At 47.1% G+C, this 22545-nt stretch overlaps 1 protein-coding gene across 2 annotated transcripts in view; it reads right to left on the reverse strand.

The window, feature by feature from the left end:
* The window catches only part of LOC139230018 (transportin-3-like), a 67083-nt gene that overhangs the window by 21413 nt on the left and 23125 nt on the right, over window positions 1–22545 (reverse strand). For both annotated transcript variants that reach the window (XM_070861742.1, XM_070861743.1), the window contains exons 10-19: window positions 22010–22117; window positions 19781–19872; window positions 17323–17462; window positions 12943–13134; window positions 10655–10746; window positions 10184–10260; window positions 5766–5826; window positions 4204–4344; window positions 1701–1817; window positions 730–824 (exon numbers count right to left, since the gene is read on the reverse strand). In XM_070861742.1, coding sequence (XP_070717843.1) covers window positions 730–824; window positions 1701–1817; window positions 4204–4344; window positions 5766–5826; window positions 10184–10260; window positions 10655–10746; window positions 12943–13134; window positions 17323–17462; window positions 19781–19872; window positions 22010–22117 — 1115 coding nt within the window. The remainder of the gene's footprint in view (window positions 1–729; window positions 825–1700; window positions 1818–4203; window positions 4345–5765; window positions 5827–10183; window positions 10261–10654; window positions 10747–12942; window positions 13135–17322; window positions 17463–19780; window positions 19873–22009; window positions 22118–22545) is intronic.

Here is a 22545-nt window from a genome sequence, read left to right on the forward strand (position 1 = left end):
GGTGCACGGGAACACCACCACCTCCACGTTCCCCTCCAAGTCACACACCATCCCGACTTGGAAATATAACACTGTTCCTTTCACTGCTTGGTCAAAATCCTGGAACTCCCTCCCTCACAGCACTGTGGGAGCACCTTCACCACACGGACTGCAGCGGTTCAAGAAGGCGGCTCACCACCACCTTCTCAAGGGCAATTAGGGATGGGTAATAAATGCTGGCCCACATCCCAGAAATGATTTTTAAAAAATATATAAACGTGACGAACATTCAGCAGCCGACTCCTCTCACTTTCTCTCTACCATCACCTCCCGGAACCAGAACCCAAAGCCGAAAAAGTACCGAGCTTGGTCTCAGCGACAACTTGCCTGTCTTTCCCCACCCAAACTAGAATTATACTGCCGAGTGCTTTCAGCTTAACTGGACCTAGTTAGAAAATTTCACTCACGCACCATTACACTTTACTGAACACATCTGATACACTCAAGGGCCATTACAAGGACCTCATCCCACAATACCCTGTAACCTTCCCAAATACTTATCAAGCTTGCCAAATGCATGAGCAGTTGTCGTTGCTCAGCAATACGGCACCAATACTTCCGAGCAATGTAATTATCGGTATCCAATATATTTATTGAGGCACCTACAATATGGAAAGTGTAAAAGTGACTAAAAGCAGAATATGCATTTCTCTCTGTCAGTGAAAGCTGCCACTTCGCAGCTTTCATTACCTTGTTGCCAAGCGAAAAAGATCGTCCACCGTGTCAGGATGATTCTGGAAACCTCTAGGTTGCTCTAGAAGCTGGAATGTTGGTCCACAAAACGCCTGAAGGAAAGAAGTGCAACAAAACATTTAATTGAGAGCTGTCACAATTAACGAGCTGCACCGCTGGATCTGTGGATAAACACACTGCCCTGTGTAGCTCAAGGAGGTACAGAGCAGCGAGTCCCAATCTGAATCTCTGTAGGTGTTGAGTTAGCTGAAGTTGGCTTTCGATGTCCTTGAAGTAGGGAGAGGAGAAAAACAAGCGCGCCAGGGATCCTGACTGCTGTCCAGTAACTCCTGCTGGAACAGATCTACATGTGGACATCAGAGGAGGCTTAGATTGAGCTTGGTTGCGAGGTCCCCTATAGGAGAACAGCCTATTGATTGGGGTCACAAATTAGGGAGGCGAGCGAGAGCTGCAGGATGCTTGCAGGAAAACAGTCAGTGGCTCAAGAGGGAGATACCCGATATTAAAAGACCAGCAACAATTGGAAGTGAATGAGAAACAGAAGGCTTCCATTGGAAGCATGGTCAGATCTTTGATCTTGAAACTAGGAGTCTATTTAAATAACCATAGATTTGAGGATCAGGGTAGCTAATGGTTGCACCAACAATGTCCTGATGCTACATATTTTTAGCGTGATGGCTCAAGACGGCAATTCCTAACTGTGTTAGTGACATCTAACGGACGTCTTTTGCCAAGAGGTTGACCAATTTGGTCACCTTGAGAGACCTCTCTGATTTTTACATGGAACGTCCACAGACTCTCACATCTTAATCACAATTCCACATTTGGATCAGCAGGACTAGGATGTAAAGACAAAATCACTAATATTTTGGAACCACCTAAAAGACAGCTCAATTGAACTGGGATAGATTGGGAGACCTGCAAGGCACTCCCAATAAAAGAATGTACACAAAAGGCCACCAACTAACCTGCATCATCTCGAGCAGACCCTGCGTGCAGCTCTCCTCACTGCCGTACTCGTCCACTAGAATACTGCCCAGGTACAGGAAACACGAGTGCTGGTGGGACTGGTACACGCTTACCATCTGGGGGAGAGATAGACAGGCACAAGATAATTATAGTTCATCCACAACATGGCAAAAGTTACTTTACACTGCTCCCCTACTGTCTCTTGAATGATTTCAGTCTCCTATTTTGTGACACATGACCTCTCCATCACAGAGAAGCGTGGCCCTGACACAGAAATGCAACCTCATCATGGCACCGTTCGGCGAGTTTTGTTCAGCGTAGAACTGAGACATTGCAGCACCCGGGTTAAAGGAAGGTGGTTCACAATTCCTGTACACCAATTGGACCAATGCTAGCTGTAAGGGAGAGGGGGCTTCCTGGAATTGTTTGACAAAGGAAAGAAAGCACCATGGATTTCCAGATGGCATTCGATAAGGTGCCACATAAAAGGTTACTGCACAAGATAACAGTTCACGGGGTTGGGGGTAATATATTAGCATGGATAGAGGATTGGCTAACTAACAGAAAACAGAGAGTCGGGATAAATGGGTAATTTTCCAGTTGACAAACAGTGGCTAGTGGGGTGCCGCAAGGATCAGTGCAGGGGCCTCAACTATTTACATCTGTATCAATGACTTGGATGAAGGGATCGAGTGTAATGTAGCTAAGTTTGCTGATGATACAAAGATGGGAGGAAAGCAAATTGTGAGGAGGACACAAAAAGTCTGCAAAGGGATATGGACAGGCTAAGTGAGTGGGCAAGAATTTGGCAGATGGAGTATGATGTGGGAAAGTGTGAGGTTATCCACTTTGGCAGAAAAAATAGAAAAGCAAATTATAATTTAAATGGAGAAAAATTGCAAAGTGCTGCAGTACAGAGGGACCTGGGGGTCCTTGTGTATGAAACACAAAAAGTTAATATGCAGGTACAGCAAGTAATCAGGAAGGCAAATGGAATGTTGGCCTTTATTGCAAGGGGGATGGAGTATAAAAGCAGATAAGTCCTGCTACAACTGTACAGGGTATTGGTGAGGCCACACCTGGAGTACTGCGTACAGTTTTGGTCTCCGTATTTAAGGAAGGATATAGTTGCATTGGAGGCTGTTCAGAGAAGGTTCACCAGGTTGATTCCGGAGATGAGGGGATTGATTCATGAAGATAGATTGAGTAGGCTGGGCTGATACACATTGGAGTTCAGAAGAATGAGAGATGATCTTATCAAAACATAAAAGGGGGCTCGACAAGTTGGATGCAGGGAGGATATTTCCACTCAAAGGGGAAACTAAGACGAGGGAACATAGTCTCAGAATAAGGGGCCACCCATTTAAAACCGAGAAGAATAATTTCTTCTCCGATGGTTATAAATCTATGGAATTCTCTGCCCCAGAGTGCTGTGGAGGCTGGGTCATTGAATATATTTAAGGCGGAGACAGAGAGCGTTTTGAGCGATAAGGGAATAAAGGGTTATGGGAAGCGGGCAGGGAAGTGGAGCTGAGTCCATGATCAGATCAGCTATGATCTTATTGAATGGCGGAGCAGGCTTGAGGGGCCAGGTGGCCTACTCCTGCTCCTATTTCTTATGTTCTTTCACGACCACCGGACGTCGCAAAGCGCTTTAAAGCACTTTTGAAGTGTAGTCACTGTTGTAATGTTGGAAATGCGGATGAGCAGAAATTTTCTCCAATTGAATATTGGGAAGACCGAAGTCATTGTTTTGGTCCCCGCCACAAACTCCGTTCCCTAGCCACTGACTCCAATCCCCTCCCCAACTTCTGGCGAACGCTGAACCAGACTGTTCGTATCCTGTGCATCATATTTAACCTTGAAACGAGCTTTCGGCCACATATCCGCAGCATAACTAAGACCGCCTATTTCCACCTCCGTAACATCGCCCATCTCCGCCCTTGCCTCAGCTCAACCGCTGCTGAAGTCTTCATGCATGTGTGTGTTACCTCTGGACTTGAGTAATCCAACGCACTCCTGGCTGGTCTCCCACATTCTACCTTACGTAAACTAGAGGTGATCCAAAACTCAGCTGCGCGTGTCCTAACTTGCACCAAATCCCGCTCACCCATCACCCCGTGCTCGCTGACCCACATTGGCTCCTGGTTAAACGACGCCTCGATTTCAAAATTCGCAGCCTTGTTTTCAAATCCCACCATGGCCTCGCACCTCCCTATCTTTGTCACCTTCCCTAATTTCTCCTTATGTGGCTTGGTGTCAAATTTTTAAATCTCATTAATACTCTTGTGAAGCGCCTTGCGATGTTTCACTATGTTAAAGGCGCTATATAAATACAAGTTGTTGTTGTTAATGTTCAAACAGGTGTAAGATTTGTAGTGCCTGTTTAGGAGGTAGCTCGTGTCTCCCTGTGGCTCAACAACCATCACCTAACTCCCAGTTATTCATCCCACACAGGACACAGAACCAAACAGACAGACTCATATGCACGTGGGCACACACCTGAGACACCAGGGGCTGAATCAACATAGCAGATCCTTTACCCACACATCTGATCGCAAAGCGCAGGCAGCGACAGCAACGCTCCGCCATTCGATTATCTGCCTGATGCCGGTACAGGGTTTCCGAAATCACTGGCCAGATCTGCAATAAAAAAGATTTGATGAAAGTTAGTTTTAAGAAAAAAAAACATTTTTATTGGGAATCACAATCCCATTCTCCAATCCTCAGTCTGTGATCACAAAACCAAATACAGGTTGTACCCATCCAGTCCGGGACTCTTTGGTCCAGCAATATCCCTGGTCCGGCATCATTCCCTGACCAGCGCTGTGTCCTGGGGCTGGCTGCTCCTTTTCTCCCTGCTGCTTCCAGTGTTCCCTCCTTGATCAGTGCGGAGAGGGAGCGAGGAGCGTGGCGGCTGACTGAGGCGCCAAGGCTGGGCCTGAGAAACGCTGCAGAGTAGGCTTCTGCGCAGCGCATGCACAGTAGGCTTCTGCGCAGAATGCGGCCGGGTCGTTGTCAGCAGTACACGGCAAGTCTAGGGTACTGCTGCCAACGCTTGGGTCAGTGTGACCTTCCGTGGTTCGGAAAATTCTCTGGTCCGCCACCAGACTGGAGAGGTACAACCTGTAGTAATATTTAAAAACACTCTTTGGAATGTTTGCATTTTTCCAAGGAGAGAGATTTTACAGCCAAGGAGCCCTTGCCAAGCCCCCGGCAGCATTAAGTACTCCCAGGTGTAGTACAACATGGGTTAGGTGCAGAGTAAAACTCTACACTGCACAATTAGGCAGTTCTAAATCAGATGCACACTATTATACACTCCCAGTTCTGGAACAGCAAAGGTTAGATGCAGAATGAACTTCCCACGCCGCGGAAGAGCTCTCCCCAATGCAGTTGTAACCTTTCCAACCTTACCGCTCATGTGAAGACTGTCAAATTCGGTGCTGAATAATGGGGCGGTTGGGGGCCCATACCCACTGGGAGCTCATTACGGCTCGGGCTCAAAGAAAGAGGGGACGTTTATCCCACCAGTCTGTCTGAATGCAAAACTAAATCCCAGAGGTGAAAGTGCAGCTTGTGCCGAGCCTTTCCACACAGGACTCCATCAGACACGGCCTTCATTCCCTGCTTCAAGGAAGGCTTATCCCTCGAACTTTTTGAAACTTAATTTAAAAAGGAACAAACAGAAGTTAAGCAGAACTCTCTGCAATTGTGAAAATGAGCCCCCTTCTCCCTACAGCCACCATAAGTGGAGATGGGAACAAAGAGGGTGAATCCGAAACATGAAAAATAAACAGAAAAGCACAGCAGGTCTACCAGCATCTGAGAAAAGACGGATTAGCACGTCAGGTGGGCCACTTGAGAATTGGCCTGTGTTCGGATGAAGGGCCCCACCCAGAACTTGACCTTCTTTCAGCTGTTGATCGACCTGCCATGCGTTCCCAGCATTTCACTTATTTTATTTCACTCTTGTCGAAATGTTTCCTGGCAGCGTGACCCCCTCCACTCCAGTTTACACACGTTACTCTTTGTGACCTGCGGTCAGCGAACAATTTTCTTACCTCCTGGATGACCTTCTGACAGGGGTGCGGCCTCCCTTCTCCCACAGTCGCGTTTGTGTGTCTGTTGGTACAAGAGGAGAAGGCGATTGAAATGGAGGACGGGATGGTTCAAGATTGTCTTTTTTTTTTAAATTAAGCACCGCCAAACTAGTTTATGCCGGAGTTGAATACGTTGGATTGGCAGCAAACTTTAGGATTTGATCCATGTGTAAGTGTGGAGAGCCAACATGCAACTAGTGAAGGCCATCAATCTTCTCCTTATGAAACTTTCGAGATGTCTACCTGCCTCTCAGAATGTATTGGGAGCTCAGTGCAGCTCCACTTACAAAGCCAGATAGAAACCCCTAGCGAGTCACATTTTGATCGCCAGTAAATGTCAATAGTTAAAGGATTAATTTAGTCAGGTGTACTGAAAGAAAGAAAAGACAGACTTGCATTTATATAGCACCTTTCATAGAAACATAGAAAATAGGTGCAGGAGTAGGCCATTCGGCCCTTCTAGCCTGCACCGACATTCAATGAGTTCATGGCTGAACATGCAACTTCAGTACCCCATTCCTGCTTTCTCACCATACCCCTTGATCCCCCTAGTAGTAAGGACTTCATCTAACTCCTTTTTGAATATATTTAGTGAATTGGCCTCAACAACTTTCTGTGGTAGAGAATTCCACAGGTTCACCACTCTCTGGGTGAAGAAATTCCTCCTCATCTCGGTCCTAAATGGCTGCCCCCTTATCCTTAGACTGTGTCCCCTGGTTCTGAACTTCCCCAACATTGGGAACATTCTTTCTGCATCTAACCTGTCTAACCCCGTCAGAATTTTAAACGTTTCTATGAGGTCCCCTCTCATTCTTCTGAACTCCAGTGAATACAAGCCCAGTTGATCCAGTCTTTCTTGATAGGTCAGTCCCGCCATCCCGGGAATCAGTCTGGTGAACCTTCGCTGCACTCCCTCAATAGCAAGAATGTCCTTCCTCAGGTTAGGAGACCAAAACTGTACACAATACTCCAGGTGTGGCCTCACCAAGGCCCTGTACAATTGTAGCAACACCTCCCTGCCCTTGTACTCAAATCCCCTCGCTATGAAGGCCAACATGCCATTTGCTTTCTTAACCGCCTGCTGTACCTGCATGCCAACCTTCAATGACTGATGTACCATGACACCCAGGTCTCGTTGCACCTGCCCTTTTCCTAATCTGTCACCATTCAGATAATAGTCTGTCTCTCTGTTTTTAACCACCAAAGTGGATAACCTCACATTTATCCACATTATACTTCATCTGCCATGCATTTGCCCACTCACCTAACCTATCCAAGTCGCTCTGCAGTCTCATAGAATCCTCCTTGCAGCTCACACTGCCACCCAACTTAGTGTCAACCGCAAATTTGGAGATACTACATTTAATCCCCTCGTCTAAATCATTAATGTACAGTGTAAACAGCTGGGGCCCCAGCACAGAACCTTGCGGTACCCCACTAGTCACTGCCTGCCATTCTGAAAAGTCCCCATTTACTCCTACTCTTTGCTTCCTGTCTGACAACCAGTTCTCAATCCATGTCAGCACACTACCCCCAATCCCATGTGCTTTAACTTTGCACATTAATCTCTTGTGTGGGACCTTGTCGAAAGCCTTCTGAAAGTCCAAATATACCACATCAACTGGTTCTCCCTTGTCCACTCTACTGGAAACATCCTCAAAAAATTCCAGAAGATTTGTCAAGCATGATTTCCCTTTCACAAATCCATGCTGACTTGGACCTATCATATTACCTCTTTCCAAATGCACTGCGATGACATCCTTAATAATTGATTCCATCATTTTACCCACTACCGATGTCAGGCTGACCGGTCTGTAATTCCCTGTTTTCTCTCTCCCTCCTTTTTTAAAAAGTGGGGTTGGCTACCCTCCACTCCATAGGAACTGATCCAGAGTCAATGGAATGTTGGAAAATGACTGTCAATGCATCCACTATTTCCAAGGCCACCTCCTTAAGTACTCTGGGATGCAGTCCATCAGGCCCTGGGGATTTATCGGCCTTCAATCCCATCAATTTCTCCAACACAATTTCCCGACTAATAAGGATTTCCCTCAGTTCCTCCTCCTTACTAGACCCTCCGACCCCTTTTATATCCGGAAGGTTGTTTGTGTCCTCCTCAGTGAATACCGAACCAAAGTACTTGTTCAATTGGTCCGCCATTTCTTTGTTCCCCGTTATGACTTCCCCTGATTCTGACTGCAGGGGACCTACGTTTGTCTTTACTAAACTTTTTCTCTTTACATATCTATAGAAACTTTTGCAATCCGTCTTAATGTTCCCTGCAAGCTTCTTCTCGTACTCCATTTTCCCTGCCCTAAATCAAACCCTTTGTCCTCCTCTGCTGAGTTCTAAATTTCTCCCAGTCCCCGGGTTCTCTGCTATTTCTGGCCAATTTGTATGCCACTTCCTTGGCTTTAATGCTATCCCTGATTTCCCTTGATAGCCACGGTTGAGCCACCTTCCCTTTTTTATTTTTACGACAGACAGGAATGTACAATTGTTGTAGTTCATCCATGCGGTCTCTAAATGTCTGCCATTGCCCATCCACAGTCAACCCCTTCAGTATCATTCGCCAATCTATCCTAGCCAATTCACGCCTCATACCTTCAAAGTTACCCTTCTTTAAGTTCTGGACCATGGTCTCTGAATTAACTGTTTCATTCTCCATCCTAATGCAGAATTCCACCATATTATGGTCACTCTTCCCCAAGGGGCCTCGCACAACGAGATTGCTAATTAATCCTCTCTCATTACACAACACCCAGTCTAAGATGGCCTCCCCCCTAGTTGGTTCCTCGACATATTGGTCTAAAAAAACCATCCCTTATGCACTCCAGGAAATCCTCCTCTACCGTATTGCTTCCAGTTTGGTTAACCCAATCTATGTGCATATTAAAGTCACCCATTATAACTGCTGCACCTTTATTGCACGCACCCCTAATTTCATGTTTGATGCCCTCCCCAACATCACTACTACTGTTTGGAGGTCTGTACACAACTCCCACTAACGTTTTTTGTCCTTTGGTATTCTGCAGCTCTACCCATATAGATTCCACATCATCCAAGCTAATGTCCTTCCGAACTATTGCCTTAATTTGCTCCTTAACCAGCAATGCTACCCCACCTCCTTTTCCTTTTATTCTATCTTTCCTGAATGTTGAATACCCCTGGATGTTGAGTTCCCAGCCCTGATCATCCTGGAGCCACGTCTCCGTAATCCCAATCACATCATATTTGTTAACATCGATTTGCACAGTTAATTCATCCACTTTATTGCGGATACTCCTTGCATTAAGACACAAAGCCTTCAGGCTTGTTCTTTTAACACCCTTTGTCCTTTTAGAATTTTGCTGTACAGTGGCCCTTTTTGTTCTTTGCCTTGGGTTTCTCTGCCCTCCACTTTTCCTCATCTCCTTTCTGTCTTTTGCTTTTGCCTCCTTTTTGTTTCCCTCTGTCTCCCTGCATTGGTTCCCATCCCCCTGCCATATCAGTTTAAATCCTCCCCAACAGCACTAGCAATTTCACGATCACCGGAGGCCCCAAAGTTCTTTACAGCCAATGAAGTACTTTTGGAGTGTCACTGTTGTAATGTGGGAAACGCAGCAGCCAATTTGCACACAGCAAATTCCCTCAAACATGCAATGTGATAATCACCGGATAAACTGTTTTTGTTATGCTGATTGAGGGATAAACATTGGCCCAGGACACCAGGGATAACTCCCCTGCTCTTCTTCGAAATAATGCCATGGGATCTTTTACATCCACCCGAGGGGGCAGACGGGGCCTCGGTTTAACATCTCATCCGAAAGACGGCACCTCCGACAGTGCAGCGCTCCCTCAGCACTGCATTGGAGTGTCAGCCTAGATTTTTTTTGTGCTCAAGTCCCTGGAGTTGGCCTTGAATCCACAATGTTCTGACTCAGAGGCGAGACAGTGCTACCCACTGAGCCACAGCTGACACAGACAGGAACTTTCATGGACAGTCAAGTTTTTAAACAGAAAGCTACGAGGGCAGGCAATCACCAAAAACTCAAAGTAAGAATGCAGTGGGGAAGTTAGAAGTTAGTTTGATTAAAGTAAACAAGATGACCCACTGATTTGGGGAACTGTAGCATAATTATGACATGAACACTAGTCATGATTGACTAAGTGATTCTGATTATAACTGTTGTTTTTTTATGATCATTTCCCATGAAATAAAGTGGCGTAACAATTCCTTATTAGCCTTAGATGGCCTTATTTTGCCAAGTGCTTTCTCGGTCTGCATCTAAAAAGATTGGAGAAGCACAGGCGACAGACACCAATATCCAGGGAATACTCGTCACACCTCTGGGCTACAGTATTGTATAGTTAGACAGCAAAACCCGAAGTGGCTGTACCTGAATATAGCTGCCAGCCTATCCAGCCACACCGCTGGGTCTGCCGAGATGCCGTTGGTCAGCTCGGATGTCAACAACTTTGAAGAGACACAAAAGTGGGAGGATCAACATTCACTGCACAAGACACACCAGAGGCATTACAACACGGTTCAATCCCAGGCCCCGCGGATCACCGACGGGCCTCCCTCGCAAAGATACTCCACCCTCCTCAACGATGTGGCAGAGCCCAGGTCCCTCCCTTCCCTCGCTCCCTCCAGGTGAGCCCGAGGGCAGGCAGGTAGGGACGGGAAACATACCCTCTCCAGCAAGTGGCCCACAAGCCGAAGGAACTTGCTCCATCGCCCCAGGGTGATACAAGCGTCAGTCAGTTAAAGCCGTCCAGCCTCCGAGCTGTTTCTTCTAGATCCAATAGAGGGAGTTATCGCACATTTCATTTGATAAAACTACTGAACGTCACACAACATTTCTTACTTTCTTCAGAGCGGTGACCTGCATGGAACAGAGGCGCTGGAAGGTCTCTTCGATTTTCTCTGATGGCATCCGAGCCAACACCAAGGAGATGCCTGGGGAGAATGAAACGGGCGCTCGTCACTTTACAACAGAGCTGACATTACCATCTCCGAGCAGACTATGCCACACCAGACAAAATGGTCGCGCTGACTTTCGTTTTAAAATCAATCTTGGCTTGGTCCTCCCCGTAAAGGTGCGGACTGACGCGAGGCTTTGCTTCAAGAGGCATGCTCTCTTCTCTGGCTCCACAACCAGTTGGCCATTCTTCATGTGCGAGACTGGGCAGCGAGTATCGGCAGGCTATTTAATCATCGGGTAGCACAGGCCCTCCCAATGGGGCTCAGCGGCTATTGATCAGGAACGGGAATCTGGCCTGATTTCACCCCCATCCTCGCCCAGGGGTGCCGAGACTAATTGAGGCAGCGCGGGGCCAGCTGAGATCTATCAGCTCTAAACAGAATTTAAACCTGCACCCACGTGGCTTAGTAATACACTGCCATCCAGGCAGCCAATTAACAATCATTTTTCTTTTACCTCAACTAGAACTTTTGAAGCAGTATCAAAAAGTTGTAACTTACAAAAAGACTTGCATTTCTATCGCGTCTTTCACGACCACCAGACGTCCCAAAGCGCTTTACAGCCAATTTTTTTTGAAGTGCAGTCACTGTTGTAATGTAGGAAGCGCAGCAGCTAATTAGCGCACAGCAAGCTCCCACAAACAGCAATGTGATAATGACCCAGATAATCTGCTTTAGTGATGTTGATCGAGGGATAAATGCTGGCCAGAGGAAAAAAATACCAGCAAGGAATAGTGGGAGACACGCAGGGAAGAAATGGAAAAATGGAGCGGTGGAGGGGAAATGTGAGGGTGAGGGGAAAATGTGGTAGTTCAGTCTTAAGCCCAGGCAACTGTTTATCAGATCCAAAAACTGAAAAAGGGAGGTGATGAACATACCATTGTACTGAATTCTATTGTACTTGTCTTCACATTTTTCTTCATGGGGTATGGGACCTTAAATGGGAACAATGTCAATTCAAAAATACAGTTGAACTAAACAAGTGAATTGCCAATTGATTTAGCAATGTTAATAAATTTTGCTTAATGGGAGATGCTGTCATAATTGGACAACAGACTCTCATGGCAGTAGGCTTTCCATCCTTCTGTGGCGATGTCAGGGACAAGGGAGGTGAATCTTGGATCTCCTGTGTGGCATTAAGACAACCCTGGGGGCAGGTCCTTGGGGGTTGAGTTATAACAGGTGGCAGGGGGAGGGAGGGCAGGAGCAATGGCTAGGATTTCAGTGAAGTGTGCATGTGAAATTTTCACTGTCTGCCTCAATGGAGAGGAGCACCCAGCAGTTACAACTAGAGCTTGTCCTTCTGAATTTGAGCACCTTGAGCCGCACAGCACTAGGGGTGAAGGACGGATGGTTACACATCTGTCACAGGTGGCGCTGTAAGCAACTCGAGAGACTGAATTGTGTGCGTCACGCTGTATGGGCTTAAGTGCAGTTTTGCCCCATAACGTATACCGTCTGCGCAGCAATCCGAGTCGAAGGTTAACAACGCTGAGGAAACTGAAAAAGGACAGAAAATATTTAACAAATGGATAGATTATCTGAAATAAAAACAGAAAATGCTGGAACCATTCAGCCAGCATCTATGTGGAGAGAAACAGAGTTAACGTTTCAGATCGATGACCAGGATTTCATCCAGTTCTGATGAAAGGTCATTAACCTGAAAATGTTTCTCTCTCCTCAGATGCTGCCTAACTGGCTGATGGTTTCCAGCATTTTCTGATTTCATTTTCAGCAATGGCAAATTTTGTTTTTCTTGTAATGATTAAGAGCATAATAAATACGAGCAGGCCATACGGCCCCTCAAGCCTGCTCCGCCATTCAATGAGATCATGTCTGATTTGACCTCAACTCCACTTTCCCGCTGGATCCCCATATCCCTTGATGCCCTTAAGAGTCGAAAAATCTATCGATCTGTCTTGAATATACTCAACGGCTCAGCATTCACAGCCCTCTGGGGTAGAGAATTTCAAAGATTCACAACCTTCTGAGTGAAGAAATTCCTCCTCATCTCAGTCTTAAAAATGGCCGACCCCTTATCCCAAGACTACTAGTTCTAGACTCTCCAGCCAGGGGGAAAAAACATCTACCCAGTCGATTGCACGCACTGGCGGCAGGGTCAGCCGTTTCACTGCGCTCGCTGCTGCAAGAGAACTCCAGCGCTTACTGTACCTCGGAGAAGTCCGATGGAGGAGTCGTGCGAAATGGGGAGGGCGTCCAGGGACGAGGCGATCTGCAGCAGCCCCTCGAAGTGCTGCGTCATCGCGTCGCTGCACATGGCGCAAATGTTCTGGATCGAATTGGCCGCGGCATTCGCCAGCTCCTTCTGCTTCAAACGCTGGGTCAGGAAATTCAGCACCGGCTCTGAAAGAGGAAAACAAGAAAACGACAAAATGTCACCTCGAACTGTTTTATTCCTAGCCCGGATCAGCAACCACAATCTTTTAACAACCCTGAAAGAAAATAAAAGACTTGGATTTTTATAGCGCCTTTCACGACCAGCTAATGAAGTACTTTTGGAGTGTAGTCACTGTTGTAATGTAGGAAACAGGCAGCCAATTTGCACACAGCAAGCTCCCACAAACAGCAATGTGATAATGACCAGATTTTTTTTTTGGTTACGTTGATTGAGGGATAAATATGGGCAATAACATCGGGGATAACTCCCCCGCTCTTCTTTGAAATAATGCCATGGGATATTTTACATCCACCCGAGAGGGCAGACAGGGGCCTCAATTTAACATCTCATCTGAAAGACGACACCTCTGACAGTGCGAACCTGGGGACTGGGAGAAATTTAGAACTCAGCAGAGGAGGACAAAGGGTTTGATTAGGACAGGGAAAATGGAGTACGAGAAGAAGCTTGCAGGGAACATTAAGGCGGATTGCAAAAGTTTCTATAGGTATGTAAAGAGAAAAAGGTTGGTGAAGACAAACGTAGGTCCCCTGCAGTCAGAATCAGGGGAAGTCATAACGGGGAGCAAAGAAATGGCGGATCAATTGAACAAGTACTTTGGTTCGGTATTCACTAAGGAGGATACAAACAACCTTCCGGATATAAAAGGGGTCAGAGGGTCTAGTAAGGAAGAGGAACTGAGGGAAATCTTTATTAGTTGGGAAATTGTGTTGGGGAAATTGATGGGATTGAAGGCCGATAAATCCCCAGGGCCTGATGGACTGCATCCTAGAGTACTTAAGGAGGTGGCCTTGGAAATAGCGGATGCATTGACAGTCATTTTCCAACATTCCATTGACTCTGGATCAGTTCCTATGGAGTGGAGGGTAGCCAATGTAACCCCACTTTTTAAAAAAGGAGGGAGAGAGAAAACAGGGAATTATAGACCGGTCAGCCTGACCTCAGTAGTGGGTAAAGTGATGGAATCAATTATTAAGGATGTCATAGCAGTGCATCTGGAAAATGGTGACATGATAGGTCCAAGTCAGCATGGATTTGTGAAAGGGAAATCATGCTTGACAAATCTTCTGGAATTTTTTGAGGATGTTTCCAGTAAAGTGGACAAGGGAGAACCAGTTGATGTGGTATATTTGGACTTTCAGAAGGCTTTCGACAAGGTCCCACACAAGAGATTAATGTGCAAAGTTAAAGCACATGGGATTGGGGGTAGTGTGCTGACGTGGATTGAGAACTGGTTGTCAGACAGGAAGCAAAGAGTAGGAGTAAACGGGTACTTTTCAGAATGGCAGGCAGTGACTAGTGGAGTGCCGCAAGGTTCTGTGCTGGGGCCCCAGCTGTTTACATTGTACATTAATGATTTAGACGAGGGGATTAAATGCAGTATCTCCAAATTTGCGGATGATACTAAGTTGGGTGGCAGTGTGAGCTGCGAGGAGGATGCTATTAGGCTGCAGAGTGACTTGGATAGGTTAGGTGAGTGGGCAAATGCATGGCAGATGAAGTATAATGTGGATAAATGTGAGGTTATCCACTTTGGTGGTAAAAACAGAGAGACAGACTATTATCTGAATGGTGACAGATTAGGAAAAGGGAAGGTGCAACGAGACCTGGGTGTCATGGTACATCAGTCATTGAAGGTTGGCATGCAGGTACAGCAGGCGGTTAAGAAAGCAAATGGCATGTTGGCCTTCATAGCGAGGGGATTTGAATACAGGGGCAGGGAGGTGTTGCTACAGTTGTACAGGGCCTTGGTGAGGCCACACCTGGAGTATTGTGTACAGTTTTGGTCTCCTAACTTGAGGAAGGACATTCTTGCTATTGAGGGAGTGCAGCGAAGGTTCACCAGACTGATTCCCGGGATGGCGGGACTGACCTATCAAGAAAGATTGGATCAATTGGGATTGTATTCACTGGAGTTCAGAAGAATGAGAGGGGACCTCATAGAAACGTTTAAAATTCTGACGGGTTTAGACAGGTTAGATGCAGAAAGAATGTTCCCAATGTTGGGGAAGTCCAGAACCAGGGGTCACAGTCTGAGGATAAGGGGTAAGCCATTTAGGACCGAGATGAGGAGAAACTTCTTCACCCAGAGAGTGGTGAACCTGTGGAATTCTCTACCACAGAAAGTAGTTGAGGCCAATTCACTAAATATATTCAAAAGGGAGTTAGATGAAGTCCTTACTACTCGGGGGATCAAGGGTTATGGCGAGAAAGCAGGAAGGGGGTACTGAAGTTTCATGTTCAGCCATGAACTCATTGAATGGCGGTGCAGGCTAGAAGGGCTGAATGGCCTGCTCCTGCACCTATTTTCTATGTTTCTATGTTTCTATGTTTCCTCAGCACTGCACTGGAGTGTCAGCCGAGATTTATGTGCTCACATAAACCCACAAACTTCTGACTTGAGTGTGCTACCCACTGAACCACGGCTGTAAAGGAAGGATTAAGCTTCGAGGTGAAATGCACCGTGTAGTGCAGTACTAAGCCAGAGCCAGCAAGTCCCAGATGCAGTCTGTGCTGCGATCAACGATCCAAACCGGAGAAGAAGTGGGAGTGTTGCAAATGGCCTCTATGTTCCTCGGCCATGGCGTGTTTTTTTAAAAATTCGTTCATGGATGTGGGCATCGTTGGCACGGCCAACATGTATTGCCCATCCCTAATTGCCCCTTGAGCTGCTTTCTTGAAGCGCAGAGGGCAGTTAAGAATCAACCCCATTGCTGTGGGTCTGGAGTCACACATAGGCCAGACTGGGTAAGGACGGCAGATTTCCTCCCCTAAAGGGCAGATTAATTTTTTATGACAATCATGGTCACCATTACTGGTACTAGTTTTTTATTCCCCAGTTGCCGAGGTGGGATTTGAACTCGCGTCTCTGGATCCTGAGTGCAGGCTTCTGGATTACTAGTTCAGTAACAACCACTATGCTACCGTAGCGAGTGAATGGGGAGGGATAGAAAGAGATATTGTGCACTTTATATGGTGCCTCATCACCTCTGTTGGGACTTCTCGTGTGTTACATACAATTCACTGCTGGAAGTTATGACTTCAGTTATGTAGGAAAATTTGGCAGCTTTTAGGAACAACAAAGGCAACAAGGTGACTGACCGGTTAATCTTTTGTTTGGGTCAAGAGCATTGTGAGAACTCCCTGCTCTACTAGGAGAATACCCCATAGCCAGGAACTTCCTACCCTTGATCATGACTCACGCTAGGAAGAATGTTGTAAACACTATGTAATGACTAGATTGTGGGTGACTGTAGCTAACAGGACAAACTAACCAAGGGCTTTGGTCAACCGAATTGATTGCTTGAAGGATGCAGAAAGTAATAATTTGCCTTCTTTGGACACATCAGCCCAAACTAATAAAGCCAGCATGTAACGGATTACCTCAGGATGAATATTGCTCAAAATTTTGGACTTGACCAAGACGCCCATTTAATTAACCTTGAATTTTCTCCACTTACCACCGGAAGACATTAATCTTAGCTGGGATACAGTCCCATGGGCACCAGTCATACTCAAGTGCCTTAGCTATTCCTTCATGGATGGAATAGCCAGCAAACTATTTGACCATGGTGGGGGGTGGGGGGGCGGCTGAGGTGGAAATCAAAGTCAAACCTGATCCGATTCTTGTATGCACATACCCAATTTCCTGGACAGTGATCAGGAGAGGAATTTCTGGCCAATTTTCCTTAAGCCAGGAGTACAGAACTAATTGAAACATCCTCCTGCCATCCTGGCTATGATCGGCTAACTTAGCAGAAATCAGTTATTGAATCTTGCTTTCATAGTTTGGTTAGTTAATGAGATGAGCTGGCAATGGCCTCCGACCATTCATTTGGCATACAACTAAGAAATGCACATGAAGGGAAGCACGGTAGCTCTGAAAGTATGAGGCACTGAATCAAGGGGCAGCAGCAAGCAAGATACATCCCCTTCAATTCTCCCACGTGGCAATTCCCTGCTCGGCCATGCGTCATCAGGGAAACATAGCTTCGGAAGGCAGAGAGGAGGGTGCAAGAGTCACCATGACATGATATGACTCAAACTTGGTATTGACTTGGGAGCAATGCATCGCATATACGCCAGGACAATCAAAAGGGGAAAAAAAACCTGCGCATTTCCCACGCGGTACTGACCTAAGCAGTGCACGTTGTTGTTGATGTATTCCCCCACCTCCCCCAACAGTTGGACTCCAGAATGCTGCACCGCTAGGTGTGTATTGTCAGGGAGGCTGATCACTGCCTGAACCACATCTCCCAGCCTCTGCTCCTTTTCCCTAAATGAAAAGAAAAAAAGACAATATATTTTTTTTTAATCATTTTGAAGACTTTCTTAAATTCTTTAAGCTCACTGGGCCCAATAGTGGAAGTCACCAGCCGTGAATGCTTGCACGAGATCAGCGGGACATGTCCAGCAAGCTTTGTCCCTTCACCTTCAATTTACTCTCAAACAGCTTCAACCAAGGCCAAAACTCTCCCAAGCAGATTTTAATTTTGAGGCTCTGCAGCCTCGCAATGTCTTTCCCCTTCAGCTGTCTCCGCTTTCCATTCCCCAAATTTTCCTGAAGGCATTGTGACTCTTGCTGGGGTGTTGTTCCACAAGTGCTTGCTGCCCTTCAGTTTTGCATCCACATAGCCACTTTAGACAGTGATCGCCAGCGGGATATTTGATCAGGTGGGAGTCCCACAGCCAAGCCTGATCCACTTCTCGCCCAACATCCATATACACGTACTTTATTTTTGCAGGGTGACTGGAGACCAATTGATTGCTTCTCCTTCCCAAACTCAAAGGCCAACCTAGTATTACATGCATTAGGGACCATAATGAAGATATTCTAATCCACATGGACCAGTTCTGCGCTGGATGAGGTAAATGGAGAGAACTGAGGAAAGTCAGGTTATTCTCTGTAATTAACACTTGCCTAAAGTCAAACCTGCGAGAGGACACCACCGCAGGTCGGGAGTATAAGAGCTGGAACATGCCACTACAGCTTGCAGCGCGAATCGTCTCAAGTGTGCGACGACTTTGAGGTGGGTGACTGGGTGACGTCATCAAGGCCCAGGCACAGTGGAGGAACGGGAAGGTCATAGCGGAAGTGCTGCAAATGAGGGTGCGGGGCCCAGAAGAGTCGAGGGCCCAGGGGCAGCACTGGCCAGCCCACACTGCGATATGTGCGCGCACTAGGTCCATGCAGCAGAGCAGGTATCCAGTCGTCCTGGTTAACCCTTGCCACTGGATAAAGGCTTAGCTCTGTCAAGCCCGTGTGGTGGCTGGTGTGCAACGGCCACCACACGTTAAAAAAAATCCACGCACAGGCATCTTCCACCCCTAGAGTTCAGGACTAGAATATCGGGTCCTTCATTGAAACACCTGTGAACTCATCCCTTTTGGCGTGGAAGCAAGTCATCCTCGTTCAAGGGACGGCCTATGATGAAAATCAAACCTCTACCTTACAGAAAATTGTGTCCCCCCCCCTCCAATATACCTCGGCACACGCTGTCCCTCCAAATGATGCACCATTCTCTAAAAGGAGGGACTTGCAGTTATATAGCGCCTTTCACAACCACCGGACATCTCAAAGCGCTTTACAGCCAATGAAGCACTTTTGGAGTGCAGTTGATTGAGGGATAAATATTGGCCCAGGACACCGGGGATAACTCCTCTGCTTTTCTTCGAAATAATGACCGTGGGATCTTTTACATCCACCCGAGAGGGCAGACGGGGCCTCGGTCAGTGCACCTCCGTCAGTGCAGCGCTCCCTCAGCCCGGTACTGGGAGTGTCAGCCTAGATTTTTTGCGCTTAAGTTCCTGGAGTGGGACTTGAACCCACAACTTTCTGACATCAGAGGCAAGAGTGCTGCCCACTGAGCCACAGCTGACACTGGGCTGGTGACTTGCTCCAAGCAGGTCTGTGACCTGAACGCATATACCCACTGATCATCAGAGCATGAAGATAGCAAACATCTCCTAATGGTTTGTGATTCTGTCAAGACAATTGCCCACACTGTGAGTTCCCAACCTCGTCAATGTTCATGCCCTCTGAGAGGCGCTTGCTCACAGGGAGGTAGGCAGAACGAGTGGAATCAAGTCTGCGAGTCTTGGCAGCCCTTGGCTACACCCAGAGAGAAGAAATTCACAAAATAAAATGGGAGAGGGGGTGGGAAAACTCAGCCAATGGTGCTTCAACTGATCTCAGCCCCCCAGGTTACAGAGAGGGGAAAACAAGTAATGTTCCTGCTCCCATTGTTATCCAGTGACCCATGGAAGAATGTGTTTATATGTGGATGTTAGACGAGAAGGGGACCTCCCCCGCGGGTTGGATACCCTGCGGACAAGTCACTATCTGGGCTAGCGTGTGTTTGATGGCTGTCTGGCTGTGGAACTGTATCCCACAAAAAAAAGGTGCATCACATTCAGCAACGCCTGAATGACTTGATGGAATGAGGAAGGTGGAGTTACTTCTGAGTGAAACCCATCGCTAAGCTGCCTGCTGCTCCCTCCCGGGACTGGCTGCTGGTAAAACCGATCCAAACTCAAACTCCATTGCGATAGGCTCCACATCGTGCCAAACTGCTCCGTGGATTTGACACTCACGGGTTTAAGTTTTTGACCAACGCCGTCATGATGAACAGCACAGCTTCCGTCTCCTCCCAGGCCGGGCTGCCTTCCTTCAGCGTTGAATATAACTGGAAAAGAACGATGCAATTGAGGCCCCAAAGTCATCACCTTCGTTCCCAAAACTATTCCAAACTCAACAGACAGTGGGACAAGGATTCAAACTGATGCAAGGCACATTTTGAACTGATGCCAGGAAGTTGCTTAAACAAAAAGAGTGATTAGCACACAGAGTTAACGTCCAAACAGGGCAGTCCAGACATTTAACAGTGGGATGCGGCGATGGTGTTTTTAGGGGATGGGGACGACACGGGACTGTGGGTGCCTGAATGGGTGAGTTGAATGAGACCGGTCTCCTGATCCATTTAGCGATTCTACTTTCTTTCTGATTTTCTTATTGGGCTGGATTTTCCGATTCTTTGCACTCCGGGTCTTGCCCCGGAGCGGCGTGACATTGTGGCATCGAGGTCTCCTGCGTCCGGTCGGGAGCTTCGGGTTGGATTTTGCGCCAGCTCTGGAAAGAGCTGTGCCGGGTGCGCGCCTCTCGTTGCGACGCTTGTCCGTGTTTTGACACAAACCCGACCCGTATGCCCGGAATCGGCAATGACCACCTGGGAAACCAGAGTGGTCCAGCCACGCCGCTGGCAGTGTCGAAGGTATTGCGCTGTAAAGGCAAGTGCGAGTGCTTTTTCTTTACATTTTTAGCAATTTGTGTTGTGGTGACGTGGGCAAAGGTTTGGGAATATTTTTGTGTTTTTTTTTAAAATAAAGGTCCGTCCGTCTCCCCCACCCTCTTCACCTCGCCCAAGATCTCTCTGAGCGCACACAGCCCAGCACTTTAGTTCGCGAGTTTCCCATTCTTGCGCCTCGAAAGTTGTACAGCGCCTTCCCTCGCGCTGCACACTCTAGCGCAGGGCCCAGATGGCGAAAATTCCTTAATAAAGCGCAAACTATTCCCGGCCGATAACTTTCCCACCCCACCTCCGTTTTCGCCCCGAAAATAGAAAAGCCTAAAATTCAGCCCATTGTGTCCTGGCCTGCATGGACCAACATAGAGATTTACGGCACAGAAGGAGGCCATTTGTGTCTGTGTCGGCCGAAAAAGAGCTACCCAGCCTAATCCCATTTTCCAGCTCTTGGTCCATAGCCCTATAGGTTACGGCACTTCAAGTGCACCTCCAAGTACTTTTTGAATACGATGAGGGTTTCTGCCTCTACCACCCTTTCATAGAAAATAGGTGCAGGAGTAGGCCGTTCGGCCCTTCAAGTCTGCACCACCATTCGATAAGATCATGGCTGATCATTCACTCAGTACCACTTTCCCGCTTTCTCTCCATACCCCTTAGCCGTAAGGACCATATCTAATTCCCTCTTGAATATATCCAATGAACTGGCCTCAACAACTCTCTGCGGCAGGGAATTCCACAGGTTAACAACTCTGAGTGAAGAAGTTTCTCCGCATCTCAGTCCGAAATGGCCTACCCCTTATCCTAAGACTGCGTCCACTGGTTCTGGACTTCCCCAACATCAGGAACAATCTACCTGCATCTAACCTGTCCCGCCCTGTCAGAATCTTGTATGTTTCTATGAGATCCCCTCTCATCCTTCTAAACTCCAATGTATAAAGACCCAGTTGATCCAGTCTCTCCTCATATGTCAGTCCAACCATCGCTGCACTCCCTCAATAGCAAGAATGTCCTTCCTCAGACTAGGAGACCAAAACTGAACACAATATTCCAGGTGAGGTCTCACCAAGGCCCTGTACAACTGCAGCAAGACCTCCCTGCTCCTATATTCAAATCCCCTAGCTATGAAGGCCAACATACCATTTGCCTTCTTTACCGCCTGCTGTAGCTGTATGTCAACTTTCAATGACTGATGTACCATGACACCCAGGTCTCGTTGCACCTCCCCTTTTCCTAATCTGCCACCATTCAGATAATATTCTGTCTTTGCGTTTTTGCCTCCAAAGTGGCTAACCTCACATTTATCCACATTATACTGCATCTGCCATGCATTTGCCCACTCACCCAACCTGTCCAAGTCACAGCTCGCCCCGCCATCCAGTTTAATGTCATCTGGCAGTGAGTCCCAAACCCCCCTCTGGGTGAAAAAAGTTCCCAACCCCCCCCCCCCGCCCCCTCTAAGCCTTCCACCAATTACTTTAAATCAACCCCCCCTGCTTGATAGGGTTTAATCCTGACTTACCCGCGAGAAAAACTCCGAAGCTCCAATGAGGAATATAACATCTTTCAGCAGGTCGGAAACCCGTAGTCTGAACTCAAAAAAATCATCAGTCTCATCCAGAACTCCCTCCTGTTAGAGAAACAGTTCAGTCATTGGAATTACCAGAGTTTGCAGAGAGATAATGATGCACATCATTCTCGACCTCACAGCCTCCCTTACTGGGAAACCACCTCAATTCAGCACCGTTTTATCCTCTCCGATGACAGACTGCACGGGGCAGTATGAGAAACACTAACCGTTCAAGCTCTGACAGCTTTTCCATTGTTGGTTTCAAAGTATTTTTCAAATAAAAAAATGGTGTGAATTTCCTACTCAAAAAGTGCTGACTTTGGAGAATAGTGCAACTTCCATTTTCGATTGCGGTGTCAGTATCGAGGAGTCCCAGGTAGGGATAGCACTGATAAGACGCAAAGTAAAGCTTTCTCGAGGTCCCTGATAAAGTGCAACATGTCCACTGACACCCGAGAGTCCCTGGCCAAAGACCGCCCTAAGTGGAG

This window comes from Pristiophorus japonicus, chromosome 19 (assembly GCF_044704955.1).
Source record: "Pristiophorus japonicus isolate sPriJap1 chromosome 19, sPriJap1.hap1, whole genome shotgun sequence".
Lineage (NCBI taxonomy): Eukaryota > Metazoa > Chordata > Chondrichthyes > Pristiophoridae > Pristiophorus > Pristiophorus japonicus.